General features: G+C 39.2%; 2 protein-coding genes across 2 annotated transcripts in view; both read left to right on the forward strand.

Moving 5' to 3' along the window:
* The window catches only part of LOC142844314 (uncharacterized), a 38,755-nt gene extending 37,826 nt beyond the window's left edge, over nucleotides 1-929 (forward strand). The window contains exon 11 of the mRNA XM_075962646.1: nucleotides 841-929. The gene's annotated coding sequence lies outside the window, so the exon portion shown is untranslated. The remainder of the gene's footprint in view (nucleotides 1-840) is intronic.
* Nucleotides 930-1,380: 451 nt separating this feature from the next.
* Nucleotides 1,381-13,085, forward strand: LOC142844315 (uncharacterized). The gene is made up of 7 exons (XM_075962647.1): nucleotides 1,381-2,673; nucleotides 3,066-3,179; nucleotides 4,649-4,774; nucleotides 6,733-6,858; nucleotides 8,804-8,929; nucleotides 10,874-10,999; nucleotides 12,960-13,085. The coding sequence occupies exons 3-7, from the start codon at nucleotides 4,670-4,672 to the stop codon at nucleotides 13,083-13,085; spliced, it is 609 nt and encodes a 202-aa protein (XP_075818762.1). The 5' UTR covers nucleotides 1,381-2,673; nucleotides 3,066-3,179; nucleotides 4,649-4,669.
* Nucleotides 13,086-15,269: the final 2,184 nt, after the last annotated feature.

The following is a 15,269-nucleotide window of genomic DNA, read 5'->3' on the forward strand; positions in this document are numbered from 1 at the left end:
AATCATCTGATAAGTTATATTCTAGTATGAATTTCTTTAGAAGATTTATACAGATCTCTATGAAAGATTACTGATGGTGTTCATTTCCTTTATTAAAATTAATCTTCAATGGTTGGGGTGTGGATTAGCGGTTGAGTGTCTACACAGCATGCGCAGGCCCTGAATCCTCAGCATAGGGGCTTTGGGGGTGTAGCTTTTCTGAGCACAGCCTTTTCTTTATGGGTTTAATTTTCTGTTCACTGATTTCTGCTCTGGACTTTGTCTCCTGCTCTCTGCTTGTGTTGCCTTTTGTTTTCTAATTCTGCTCAGAACAAGCGGATACTGATTTCAGTCATTTACTACTGTAAATGTCTATACTCCACATTGAATAGTGACTCTCCACTGACACCACATGGTTTGTCAGGGAAACTACATGAAAGAACGGGCTTCGGGAACACATGAGAAGGGAAATTTTGATGAGTCTTGGGGTTTTATCGAAAATCAGAAAAGGATCAATGTGGGAGAAGGAAAACTTAAGATTTTTGTTTATCAATGAAAAAACATAGGGTATTAAAAGGCAGCCCTTAAGACATCCTTGACAATGATGTCCTTGCATTTAAAGATTGTGTTCTTGCATTTTATTATTCAAACTGATCCTAGTGATGATGCGTGCAATAAGGCACCTGAGCAGGACAGGGTGTGGCACACAGCTGGCTGCACCCAGAATCCAGTGACAGTCCCTTCTCTCACACAGATGATATGGGTACTAATGTCTAGCTGCACCCATCTGCTTTACTTACTCCCCAGCAGCCTCTATCTGTTTTTACTGATTGTTGCGCTTTCTTTCTATTTCTCTTGCAGAGATGCTGAGGCTATTTTATGGTATAGGGAATGCAGTTTTACATGTGTCGGGCTATAATGCCGAGCAAGAGATGAAAGATCGTTTGGAAGCTGTGAGTAACTTTGTCCAGATCCAGATTAACAAGACCTCCGTTGTGTGTTCTTCTGAGGAGAATAACTTAAGCTAGAGGGATGTGAGCAGCCTCCCTCGTGCAGTAGAAGTGATGTTTAAGAAAACCACTGCCACTCTGTAAATGATCCTGTTAGTCCGAGAGCTGTGGGGAAAGAAACCAAGTGTAGATGAGCCGGGAAAGATGGGTCTCTGCTATCTACTTAGACAGTTTAGTATCAAACTGTCTTAAGAAGTTATTGTTAACCAGCGGTTGTGGCGCACGCCTTTAAACTCAGCACTCGAAAGGCAGAGGCAAGTAGATCTCTGTGAGTTCGAGGCCGGCCTGGTCTACTAGAGCTAGTTCCAGGACAGGAGCCAAAAGCTATGGAGGAAACCTTGTCTCGAAAATCCAAAAAAAAAAGAAAAAAAAAAGAGAGAGAGAGAGGGGGGGGGAGATACAAAAAAGTTATTGTTAGCATCTTCCTTCTCCCCTTCCTCCTCCCTATCCTCCCCTTCCTCCTCCCTATCCTCCCTTTCCTCCTCCTTAGGGACATAACTCTTGTTCCACAGGAAAAGTGTAAAGAGTAAATTGGACTGGAGCACTATATTTGTTTATAAACCTCTGTTTATTTCTGTAAATTTGTCTGCCTTTCTTATAGTTTGCATTGTATTTTCCAACCCTTGAGGATTCAAAAGATGTCCATGAACTTTTTCAAAGACAAGTGGCAAGCCAAAGAGTTGAGGGCTTTTGTTTTGTTTAAGTAATTTTTGATAAATTATTTTAATTTAATTTAATTTGTTTGAGACAGGGTCTCGTGTATTCCAGGCTGGTCTCCAACTTGCTCTGTAGCTAGCCAAAGAATGACCTTGGACTCCTGATCTCTCAGCCTCTGCCTTCTGAGTGTTGGGTATCGCTGTAGAGAACGAACAGGAACCGTCAGGTATTGGGGGCGTGTGCAGTTTACCCTGATGTTGCTGTGCCCCTGTGGCTCACAGTGGTTGTAAGTCAGCCTCGACTCCCCCTGCCCCCTGTATTATATTGTCAGAAGTGTTCCTTCTGAGAGGAGTTTTTCAAGTTCTGAGCCACAGCCCTTGAGGGCACTTGTTACCTCCCAGTGCCCTGCTTAGCCTTGCCTTTCAGGGACATTGCTGTCCCTTGACTGCACTGGGGATGTGGCTCAGGAGAAGAGCACCTATGCAGTGTGGATAAGGCCCTAGGTTTAGCCCCTCCTACAGCAGGGCCACGAAAAGGAGGGGAATCTAATAGGGTTGTTTAACATCTCAAAGTTGGTTTTAAAGGCAAGTAATTTCTTTGTTTGAATTCTTTTCATCCTCTATGGTTCCTATGGCAACTCTCTTCCCCTGGCTATGGTGGCAGGCACTAACCTTTTCCTTTTCATGTTGAAGCTTTCAGACTTTCCATGAGTCATATTGTTAGATTTTTTTATTTTTTCCATTTTATACTCTGCATTTCACTCAGGCTTACTACTTTGCCCTCAGGCCTTAAACATGCCAGCATCTTATATCATCATTTCCTTTCTGTGTTCAATAAATGGTGTCCAGCCGTCCCAGTCCGCTCCAGCTGTCAGTCACAGCAGCCCTGTAACCACGGTGTGCCATGGTGTGCTTAGTGCAGCGTGCATGTGTGCATGTGTGTGCCTGGGGACATGGAGGACAGCAACAGAAAAGAGTATCAGAGACAAGATGAGGGTGTGTCAGATCTTTTGAAGATGGAATAACAGGTATTTGTGGCTTCTAGGATACAAACCCTAGTCACCATTGTTGTAGGACAAGCTTTCTTAAACTCAGCTATCTTCCCAGCCCAAAATTTATCCCTTTGTGTTAATTTTTTTTCTTGATTCTGTCGTTGCTGTTTGATTTTGTTGTGGTGGTTGGTTGGTTGGTTTTATTGGTTTTTGTTTGTTTGTTTGATACAGGGTCTTTCTGACTGTTCTGGGACTCTAAACCAGGATGGCTTCTAAGAGAGATCTTCCTGCTTCTCGCTCCTGAGTGCTTCTATCACTTTAATGAAGCTGTAATTCAATGTCTCTAAAAGGCAAACAGTGTAAAAAAGATAAAATATATATTGATTGTAACTCTTAAGTAAGTAACTTCAATCTGTTGCAATTTTCAGCATTATAAGAACTCAAAGGAGCTGAAAGAACTAAAACAAGTCGAGGAGAAGGAGGAATTGATTACACATTTGCAAGCCCAGCTTCACCAGGCACAGTCAGAACAAGCCGTGAAGGTAGGAGTGAGTCACCTCGGTATTATTATCTTAACAAATCATTACCAGCCAACGGATATCCACAACAAATGCCTCTTGTAAGACAATCAGTAGCAATCTTGTATCAGATGGTAGCTTCCTGCCTGACCTCAATCTCTCGCTTACTTCCACATCTACTAATTTATTAGAGTGTGCAAACGTGTATGGCATTCTCGGTTGGTATTTGCACATATTCAGTGTATTCTTCATATATGGATCGTGTGTTCTGAGAAACTCGTGAATTACATGATTCATAGCATTCGGTCAGCTCCGATGCTTTCATTTTCTCCTTGCAGGTTTCTGTTAACCTTTATTTTTGGTTGAGTATTTTTTTTAACCAATTTTGATTAATATTTTTTAGATTTCTCCTTTCTCTCATTTAACTCAAGGCATTCTGTTTTGTGTTTGGCTTTCTCTTCTGAAACGAGCTTTCTTTTATATCAACTTCATGAATTTTATTAATTTTTCAAATTTTCTAACTCTAATTTTCCTTTCATGTCCTCTTCTTACAGTGTCTTTCAGCATATTGTTCTGCTCCTTATTCTTTGTGATTTTTGTTGTTGATTTTGAAGGAAGGTCTCACAATGTAGCCCAGTTTTACCTTGAACTTGTGGCAGTCCTCCTGTCTCAGCATTTTGAGTGCTGGAATTATAGGCATGAGCCACCATGCCTGACTTTTGAATGATATTATGTAATTGTTCATGCATCTTTTGTGTGAAGATTTTTGCTTACATGTATGTATATGCACTACATACCCCCAGAGGTCAGACGAAGACATCAGATCCCCTGGAATTGGAGTTACAGATAGCGTGGGTGCTGGTTCGGAACCTGGATCTTTTCATGTGAGCAGCAAGTGCTAGTAGCGACTGAAACATTGCTAAGCCTCTATCTATACAGATCGCATATGGGATTTTTTTCCTGTGGATGGCCTGCATTTACCCTTGATCAAAGAACAGGAAGGTTGCATCTCTTCTAATACTAGCTGCCACCTATTCCTGCAAATACCTCTTGGTTACCTTGGATTTTTTCCCTATTCCAAAGGAACATCAGATGTAGCTCTATTGCTGTCTTTTTTATCATTACTTTACAGTCTCTAATGCCAAGAAAATCCCAATTTTCATGGTTTGCCCTTAGCTTCTTTAGTCCACGGTTTGTAGAATAGATACCTACATATTGTTACTGTTGTCCATGTTTTTCTGCTCAGTATCTGAATGGTCTGCCTCTTTGCTGCGTTAGCTTTCAAAGAAATTGAAAAGCGTATTGCTATTGCTTCTGTCTTCTTCTGAAAAGTTTTGGCAATTGAATGATATTTTATAAATTAGCAAATAAAATTCGTTGTCCATTAAAGTTGAAATTACAAAAAAATAGGGTAGGTATTCAAGGCAAATGAGAAAGTCAGAAGAACTAAAAGTTGCCAATCCCATTGCTTAAGTAAATATTTTCTCCTTCAGTTGGATGAGGAATCGGCTGCGATGGAGGAGTTTGTATTGATGAAGCAGCAGCTTCAAGAAAATAAAGAACTCATTTGCACTTTGCGGACTGAGCTCAGGCAGAAAGAGGAAGAGCAAGCTGCACAGGTAGGATGATGGCGCCTCCATTAGGATAGAATCCATGAGGCCCTCAATGGTGCAAGGGGAAAGTCAATCCCGGCAGTCACTTGAAAAGCATGGTAGATGAAAGTATGGTACCTAGGATATTAAAGCCAAGCTTAGGCGGGTGTGGCAGAAGAAGCTACAAGTATGGTAAGTGGTTCATATTTCAGTAGGAAACACCAGAACCCCTCAAAAATGCCATTAAGGTTGGTGAACTTGCCATAGCTTTATGGTGGCTGTTTTTATTCCTTAGGTCAAGATACTCCATTTTAATAGCACAGAGATTCTGTATCTCAGGAAAGGGCTCATGGCGGAACTCAAAGGAAATGGATAGATACAACAAAAGAAATCAAATCATTACCTCCATTCTTTTCTGATTAAAATCTTGTTAGGAAGATATATCTTAGGCTTAAAGCTACTTACTGAACATAGACTAAAGAAGTGGAGGGTATGAGGCTCATTGCTAATGACTCTAGTATGCAGCATTCTTCTTCATGGTCATTCTGAAGCCAGAGCCAGAGCAGTAGTGCTCTCCTGTCAGTCTGTCCTTCCCTGCCTGCCCCTCCCGCTCTCCTTTGCTTCCTGGTCTACTCATTTATTAGAGTTTGCATGTGTGTGTGTGACGGTCTTGATATTTGCACATATTCAGTGTATTTTTCCTGTATGGATCGTGTATTTTCAGAAACTCTTGAATTACATGATGCATAGCATTCGGTCAGCTCCGATGCTTTCATTTTTTTCCTTGCAGGTTTCTGTTAACCTTTATTTTTCGTTGTGTAATTTTTTTCCCAATATTGATTAATATTTTTTTGATTTATCTGTTTTCTTATTTAACTCAAGGCATTCTGTTTTGTGTTTGGCTTCCTCTTCTGAAACGAGTTTTCTTTTATATCAACCTCATTAAATTTTATTACTTTTTAAAACTATTCTAATTCTTATGTTCCTTTCATGTCCTCTTCATTTTTGTTAATCATGGTTAACTATGAAATAAGTTACAGTGTCTTTCAGCATATTGTTCTGCTTTTTATTCTTCGTGATTTTTGTTGTTGTTTTTGAAGGAAGGTCTCACAATGTAGCCCAGTTTTACCTTGAACTTGTGGCAGTCCTCCTGTCTCAGCCTCTTGAGTGCTGGAATTATAGGCATGAGCCACCATGCCTGACTTTTGAATGGTATTATGTAATTGTTCATGCATCTTTTGTGTGAATGTTTTTGCTTACATGTATGTATATGCACTACATAACCCCAAGAGGTCAGACGAGGACAACAGATCCCCTGGAACTGGAGTTACAGATAGCGTGGGTGCTGTGATGGAACCTGGATCTTTTCACAAGAGCAGCAAGTGCTAGTTGCCACTGAACCATTGCTAAACCTCTATACAGATCGCATTTGGGTTTTTTTTTCCTGTGGATGGCCTGCATTTAGCCATGATCAAAGACCGGGAAGTGTTGCATCTCTTCTAATACTAGCTGCCACCTATTCCTGCAAATACTTCTTGGTTACCTTGGATTTTTCCCTATTCCAAAGGAACATCAGATGTAGCTCTGTTGCTGTCTTTTTTTCATCATTATTATTTTATAGTCTCTAATGCCAAGAAAATCCCAATTTTTATTGTTTGCCCTTTACTTGTTTAGTGCAAGGTTTTTAGGATAGTTTTTACATATTGTTACTGTTTTCCATGTTTTTCTGCTCACTGTCTATTTGGTCTGTCTCTTTGCTATGTTAGCTTTCAAAGAAATTGAAAAGCGTATTGCTATTGCTTCTGTCTTCTTCTGAAAAGTTTTGGCGATTCAATGATACTTTATAAATTAGCAAGTAAAATTCTTTTTGCATTATTAAAGTGGAAATTAGAAAAAAATAGGGTAGATATTCAAGGCAAATGAGAAAGTCAAAAGAACTAAAAGTTGCCAATCACATTGCTTAACTAAATATTTTTCTTCTTCAGTTGCATGAGAAATCGGCTACGATGGATGAGTTTGTCTTGATGAAGCAGCAGCTTCAAGAAAATAAAGAACTCATTAGTATTTTGCTGACTGAGCTCAGGAGGAAACAGGAAGAGCTAGCTGCGCAGGTAGGATGATGGCGCCTCCATTAGGATAGTATACATGGGGTCAAGAATGGTGCAGGTGGCAAGTCAATCCCGGCAGTCCCTTGAAAAGCTTGGGAGATGAAAGTATGGTAGCTAGGATATTAAAGCCAAGCCTAGGAGGGTGTGGCAGAAGAAGCCACAAGTATGGTAAGTGGTTCATATCTTAGTATGAAACATCAGAACCCCTCAAAAATGCCATTAAGGTTGGTGAACTTGCCATAGCTTTATGGTGGCTGTTTTAATTCCTTAGGTCAAGAAACTCCATTTTAATAGCACACAGAGATTCTGTAGCTCAGGAAAGGACTCATGGCAGAACTCAAAGGAAATGGATAGATACAACAAAAGAAATCAAATCATTGCCTCCATTCTTTTCTGATTAAAATCTTGTTAGGAAGATATATCTTAGCCTTAAAGCTACTTACTGAAGATAGGCTAAAGAATTGGAGGGTATGAGGCTCATTGCTAATGACTCTAGTATACAGCGTTCTTCATGGTCATTCTGAAGCCAGAGCCAGATCAGTAGTGCTCTTTTCAGTCTGTCCCACCCTGCCTGCCCCTCCCGCTCTCCCTTGCTTCCTGGTTACTCATTTATTAGAGTTTGTATGTGTGTGTGTGACGGTCTTGATATTTGCACATATTCAGTGTATTTTTCGTGTATGGATCGTGTGTTTTCAGAAACTCTTGAATTACATGATGCATAGCATTCGGTCAGCTCCAATGCTTTCATTTTTTTCCTTGCAAGTTTCTCTTGACCTTTATTTTTGGTTGTGTAATTTTTTTCCCAATTTTGATTAATATTTTTTTGATTTATCTGTTTTCTTATTTAACTCAAGGCATTCTGTTTTGTGTATGGCTTCCTCTTCTGAAATGAGTTTTCTTTTCTATCAACCTCATGAATTTTATTACTTTTTAAAACTATTCTAATGCTTATGTTCCTTTCATGTCCTCGTCATTTTTGTTAATCATGGTTAACTATGAAATAAGTTACAGTGTCTATCAGCATATTGTTCTGCTTTGTATTCTTCGTGATTTTTGTTGTTTTTGAAGGAAGGTCTCACAATGTAGCCCAGTTTTACCTTGAACTTGTGGCAGTCCTCCTGTCTCAGCCTCTTTGTGCTGGAATTATAGGCATGAGCCACCATGCCTGACTTTTGAATGATATTATGTAATTGTTCATGCATCTTTTGTGTGAATGTTTTTGCTTACATGTATGTATATGCACTACATACCCCAAGAGGTGAGACGAGGACATCAGATCCCCTGGAACTGGAGTTACAGATTGTATGGGTGCTGTGATGGAACCTGGATCTTTTCACAAGAGTGGCAAGTGCTAGTTGCCACTGAACCATTGCTAAGCCTCTATACAGATTGCATTTGGGGTTTTTCCTGTGGATGGCCTGCATTTAGCCATGATCAAAGACCGGGAAGGGTTGCATCTCTTCTAATACTAGTTGCCACCTATTCCTGCAAATACTTCTTGGTTACCTTGGATTTTTCCCTATTTCACAGGAACATCAGATGTAGCTCTATTGCTGTCTTTTTTTTTATCATTATTATTTTATAGTCTCTAATGCCAAGAAAATCCCAATTTTTATTGTTTGCCCTTAACTTGTTTAGTGCAAGGTTTTTAGGATAGTTTTTACATATTGTTACTGTTTTCCATGTTTTTCTGCTCACTGTCTATTTGGTCTGTCTCTTTGCTATGTTAGCTTTCAAAGAAATTGAAAAGCGTATTGCTATTGCTTCTGTCTTCTTCTGAAAAGTTTTGGCGAGTCAATGATACTTTATAAATTAGCAAATAAAATTCTTTTTGCATTATTAAAGTGGAAATTAGAAATAATAGGGTAGGTATTCAAGGCAAATGAGAAAGTCAAAAGAACTAAAAGTTGCCAACCACATTGTTTAAGTAAATATTTTTCCTTTTCAGTTGCATGAGAAATCTGCTGCGATGGAGGAGTGTGTCTTGATGAAGCAGCAGCTTCAAGAAAATAAAGAACTCATTAGTATTTTGATGACTGAGCTCAGGAGGAAACAGGAAGAGCAAGCTGCGCAGGTAGGATGATGGCGCCTCCATTAGGACAGTATCCATGGGGTCCAGAATGTTGCAGGTGGCAAGTCAATCCCGGCAGACACTTGAAAACCTTGGTAGATGATAGTATGGTAGCTAGGATATTAAAGCCAAGCCTAGGAGGGTGTGGCAGAAGAAGCCACAAGTATGGTAAGTGGTTCATATCTTAGTAGGAAACATCAGAACCCCTCAAAAATGCCTTAGGTTGGTGAACTTGCCATAGCTTTATGATGACTGTTTTTATTCCTTGAGTCAAGATACTCCAATTTAAACGCACACAGAGATTCTGTATCTCAGGAACGGGCTCATGGCGGAACTCAAAGGAAAAGGATATATACAACAAAAGAAATCAAATCATTGCCTCCATTCTTTTCTGATTAAAATCTTGTTAGGAAGATATATCTTAGGCTTAAAGCCACTTACTGAACATAGACTAAAGAAGTGGAGAGGGTATGAGGCTCATTGCTAATGACTCTAGTATGCAGCGTTCTTCTTCATGGTCATTCTGAAGCCAGAGCCAGACCATTAGTGCTCTCCTGTCAGTCTGTCCCTCCCTGCCTGACCCCCCACTTGCTTCCTGGTCTACTCATTTATTAGAGTTTGCATGTGTGTGTGTGACGGTCTTGATATTTGCACATATTCAGTGTATTTTTCCTGTATGGACCGTGTGTTTTCAGAAACTCTTGAATTACATGATGCATAGCATTCGGTCAGCTCCGATGCTTTCATTTTTTTCCTTGCAAGTTTCTCTTGACCTTTATTTTTGGTTGTGTTTTTTTTTCCCAATTTTGATTAATATTTTTTTGATTTATTATTTTTCTTATTTAACTCAAGGCATTCTGTTTTGTGTATGGCTTCCTCTTCTGAAACGAGTTTTCTTTTCTATCAACCTCATGAATTTTATTACTTTTTAAAACTATTCTAATGCTTATGTTCCTTTCATGTCCTCGTCATTTTTGTTAATCATGGTTAACTATGAAATAAGTTACAGTGTCTATCAGCATATTGTTCTGCTTTGTATTCTTCGTGATTTTTGTTGTTTTTGAAGGAAGGTCTCACAATGTAGCCCAGTTTTACCTTGAACTTGTGGCAGTCCTCCTGTCTCATCCTCTTTGTGCTGGAATTATAGGCATGAGCCACCATGCCTGACTTTTGAATGATATTATGTAATTGTTCATGCATCTTTTGTGTGAATGTTTTTGCTTACATGTATGTATATGCACTACATACCCCAAGAGGTGAGACGAGGACATCAGATCCCCTGGAACTGGAGTTACAGATTGTGTGGGTGCTGTGATGGAACCTGGATCTTTTCACAAGAGTGGCAAGTGCTAGTTGCCACTGAACCATTGCTAAGCCTCTATACAGATTGCATTTGGGGTTTTTTCCTGTGGATGGCCTGCATTTACCCATGATCAAAGAACGGGAAGGGTTGCATCTCTTCTAATACTAGTTGCCACCTATTCCTACAAATTCTTCTTGGTTACCTTGGATTTTTCCCTATTTCACAGGAACATCAGATGTAGCTCTATTGCTGTCTTTTTTTTTATCATTATTATTTTATAGTCTCTAATGCCAAGAAAATCCCAATTTTTATTGTTTGCCCTTAACTTGTTTAGTGCAAGGTTTTTAGGATAGTTTTTACATATTGTTACTGTTTTCCATGTTTTTCTGCTCACTGTCTATTTGGTCTGTCTCTTTGCTATGTTAGCTTTCAAAGAAATTGAAAAGCGTATTGCTATTGCTTCTGTCTTCTTCTGAAAAGTTTTGGCGAGTCAATGATACTTTATAAATTAGCAAATAAAATTCTTTTTGCATTATTAAAGTGGAAATTAGAAATAATAGGGTAGGTATTCAAGGCAAATGAGAAAGTCAAAAGAACTAAAAGTTGCCAACCACATTGTTTAAGTAAATATTTTTCCCCTTCAGTTGCATGAGAAATCTGCTGCGATGGAGGAGTGTGTCTTGATAAAGCAGCAGCTTCAAGAAAATAAAGAACTCATTAGTATTTTGATGACTGAGCTCAGGAGGAAACAGGAAGAGCAAGCTGCGCAGGTAGGATGATGGCGCCTCCATTAGGATAGAATCCATGGGGTCCAGAATGTTGCAGGTGGCAAGTCAATCCCGGCAGACACTTGAAAACCTTGGTAGATGATAGTATGGTAGCTAGGATATTAAAGCCAAGCCTAGGAGGGTGTGGCAGAAGAAGCCACAAGTATGGTAAGTGGTTCATATCTTAGTAGGAAACATCAGAACCCCTCAAAAATGCCTTAGGTTGGTGAACTTGCCATAGCTTTATGATGACTGTTTTTATTCCTTGAGTCAAGATACTCCAATTTAAACGCACACAGAGATTCTGTATCTCAGGAACGGGCTCATGGCGGAACTCAAAGGAAACGGATAGATACAACAAAAGAAATCAAATCATTGCCTCCATTCTTTTCTGATTAAAATCTTGTTAGGAAGATATATCTTAGCCTTAAAGCCACTTACTGAACATAGACTAAAGAAGTGGAGAGGGTATGAGGCTCATTGCTAATGACTCTAGTATGCAGCGTTCTTCTTCATGGTCATTCTGAAGCCAGAGCCAGACCATTAGTGCTCTCCTGTCAGTCTGTCCCTCCCTGCCTGCCCCCCCACTTGCTTCCTGGTCTACTCATTTATTAGAGTTTGCATGTGTGTGTGTGACGGTCTTGATATTTGCACATATTCAGTGTATTTTTCCTGTATGGACCGTGTGTTTTCAGAAACTCTTGAATTACATGATGCATAGCATTCGGTCAGCTCCGATGCTTTCATTTTTTTCCTTGCAAGTTTCTCTTGACCTTTATTTTTGGTTGTGTTTTTTTTTCCCAATTTTGATTAATATTTTTTTGATTTATTATTTTTCTTATTTAACTCAAGGCATTCTGTTTTGTGTTGGGCTTTTTCTTCTGAAACGAGTTTTCTTTTTCATCAACTTCATGAATTTTATTAATTTTCCAAACTTTTCTAACTCTATCGTTCCTTCATGTCCTCTTCATTTTTCTTAAACATGTTTAACGATGAAATAAGTTACAGTGTTTTTCAGCATATTTTTCTGCTCCTTATTCCTCGTGATTTTTGTTGTTGTTTTTGAAGGAAGGTCTCACAATGTAGCCCAGTTTTACCTTGAACTTGTGGCAGTCCTCCTGTCTCAGCCTCTTGAGTGCTGGAATTATAGGCATGAGCCACCATGCCTGACTTTTGAATGGTATTATGTAATTGTTCATGCATCTTTTGTGTGAATGTTTTTGCTTACATGTATGTATATGCACTACATAACCCCAGAGTTCAGACGAGGACATCAGATCCCCTGCAACTGGAGTTACAGATAGCGTGGGTGCTGTGATGGAACCTGGATCTTTTCACAAGAGTAGCAAGTGCTAGTTGCCACTGAACCATTGCTAAACCTCTATACAGATCGCATTTGGGTTTTTTTTTCCTGTGGATGGCCTGCATTTAGCCATGATCAAAGACCGGGAAGTGTTGCATCTCTTCTAATACTAGCTGCCACCTATTCCTACAAATTCTTCTTGGTTACCTTGGATTTTTCCCTATTCCACAGGAACATCAGATGTAGCTCTATTGCTGTCTTTTTTTTTATCATTATTATTTTATAGTCTCTAATGCCAAGAAAATCCCAATTTTTATTGTTTGCCCTTAACTTGTTTAGTGCAAGGTTTTTAGGATAGATTTTACATATTGTTACTGTTTTCCATGTTTTTCTGCTCACTGTCTATTTGGTCTGTCTCTTTGCTATGTTAGCTTTCAAAGAAATTGAAAAGCGTATTGCTATTGCTTCTGTCTTCTTCTGAAAAGTTTTGGCAATTCAATGATACTTTATAAATTAGCAAGTAAAATTCTTTTTGCATTATTAAAGTGGAAATTAGAAAAAAATAGGGTAGGTATTCAAGGCAAATGAGAAGGTCAAAAGAACTAAAAGTTGCCAATTCCCATTGCTTAACTAAATATTTTTCCCCTTCCGTTGAATAAGAAATCGACTGCGATGGAGGAGATTGTCTTGATGAAGCAGCAGCTTCAAGAAAAGGAAGAAGTCGTTAGTACTTTGCAGACTGAGCTCAGGCAGAAACAGGAAGAGCAAGCTGCACAGGTAGGATGATGGCGCCTCCATTAGGATAGAATCCATGGGGTCCAGAATGGTGCAGGTGGCAAGTCAATCCCGGCAGTCACTTGAAAAGCTTGGTAGATGAAAGTATAGTAGCTAGGATATTAAAGCCAAGCCTAGGAGGGTGTGGCAGAAGAAGCCACAAGTATGGTAAGTGGTTCATATCTTAGTAGGAAACATCAGAACCCCTCAAAAATGCCTTTTAGGTTGGTGAACTTGCCATAGCTTTATGATGACTGTTTTTATTCCTTGAGTCAAGATACTCCAATTTAAACGCACACAGAGATTCTGTATCTCAGGAACGGGCTCATGGCGGAACTCAAAGGAAACGGATAGATACAACAAAAGAAATCAAATCATTGCCTCCATTCTTTTCTGATTAAAATCTTGTTAGGAAGATATATCTTAGCCTTAAAGCCACTTACTGAACATAGACTAAAGAAGTGGAGAGGGTATGAGGCTCATTGCTAATGACTCTAGTATGCAGTTTCTTCTTCATGGTCATTCTGAAGCCAGAGCCAGACCATTAGTGCTCTCCTGTCAGTCTGTCCCTCCCTGCCTGCCCCCCCACTTGCTTCCTGGTCTACTCATTTATTAGAGTTTGCATGTGTGTGTGTGACGGTCTTGATATTTGCACATATTCAGTGTATTTTTCCTGTATGGACCGTGTGTTTTCAGAAACTCTTGAATTACATGATGCATAGCATTCGGTCAGCTCCGATGCTTTCATTTTTTTCCTTGCAAGTTTCTCTTGACCTTTATTTTTGGTTGTGTATTTTTTTTCCCAATTTTGATTAATATTTTTTTGATTTATTATTTTTCTTATTTAACTCAAGGCATTCTGTTTTGTGTTGGGCTTTTTCTTCTGAAACGAGTTTTCTTTTTCATCAACTTCATGAATTTTATTAATTTTCCAAACTTTTCTAACTCTATCGTTCCTTCATGTCCTCTTCATTTTTCTTAAACATGTTTAACGATGAAATAAGTTACAGTGTTTTTCAGCATATTTTTCTGCTCCTTATTCCTCGTGATTTTTGTTGTTGTTTTTGAAGGAAGGTCTCACAATGTAGCCCAGTTTTACCTTGAACTTGTGGCAGTCCTCCTGTCTCAGCCTCTTGAGTGCTGGAATTATAGGCATGAGCCACCATGCCTGACTTTTGAATGGTATTATGTAATTGTTCATGCATCTTTTGTGTGAATGATTTTGCTTACATGTATGTATATGCACTACATAACCCCAGAGGTCAGACGAGGACATCAGATCCCCTGCAACTGGAGTTACAGATAGCGTGGGTGCTGTGATGGAACCTGGATCTTTTCACAAGAGTAGCAAGTGCTAGTTGCCACTGAACCATTGCTAAACCTCTATACAGATCGCATTTGGGTTTTTTTTTCCTGTGGATGGCCTGCATTTAGCCATGATCAAAGACCGGGAAGTGTTGCATCTCTTCTAATACTAGCTGCCACCTATTCCTACAAATTCTTCTTGGTTACCTTGGATTTTTCCCTATTCCACAGGAACATCAGATGTAGCTCTATTGCTGTCTTTTTTTTATCATTATTATTTTATAGTCTCTAATGCCAAGAAAATCCCAATTTTTATTGTTTGCCCTTAACTTGTTTAGTGCAAGGTTTTTAGGATAGATTTTACATATTGTTACTGTTTTCCATGTTTTTCTGCTCACTGTCTATTTGGTCTGTCTCTTTGCTATGTTAGCTTTCAAAGAAATTGAAAAGCGTATTGCTATTGCTTCTGTCTTCTTCTGAAAAGTTTTGGCGAGTCAATGATACTTTATAAATTAGCAAGTAAAATTCTTTTTGCATTATTAAAGTGGAAATTAGAAAAAAATAGGGTAGGTATTCAAGGCAAATGAGAAAGTCAAAAGAACTAAAAGTTGCCAATTCCCATTGCTTAACTAAATATTTTCCCCTTCCGTTGAATAAGAAATCGACTGCGATGGAGGAGATTGTCTTGATGAAGCAGCAGCTTCAAGAAAAGGAAGAAGTCGTTAGTACTTTGCAGACTGAGCTCAGGCAGAAACAGGAAGAGCAAGCTGCACAGGTAGGATGATGGCGCCTCCATTAGGATAGAATCCATGGGGTCCAGAATGGTGCAGGTGGCAAGTCAATCCCGGCAGTCACTTGAAAAGCTTGGTAGATGAAAGTATAGTAGCTAGG

Source organism: Microtus pennsylvanicus, chromosome 2, assembly GCF_037038515.1.
Source record: "Microtus pennsylvanicus isolate mMicPen1 chromosome 2, mMicPen1.hap1, whole genome shotgun sequence".
Taxonomy (NCBI): Eukaryota; Metazoa; Chordata; class Mammalia; order Rodentia; family Cricetidae; genus Microtus; species Microtus pennsylvanicus.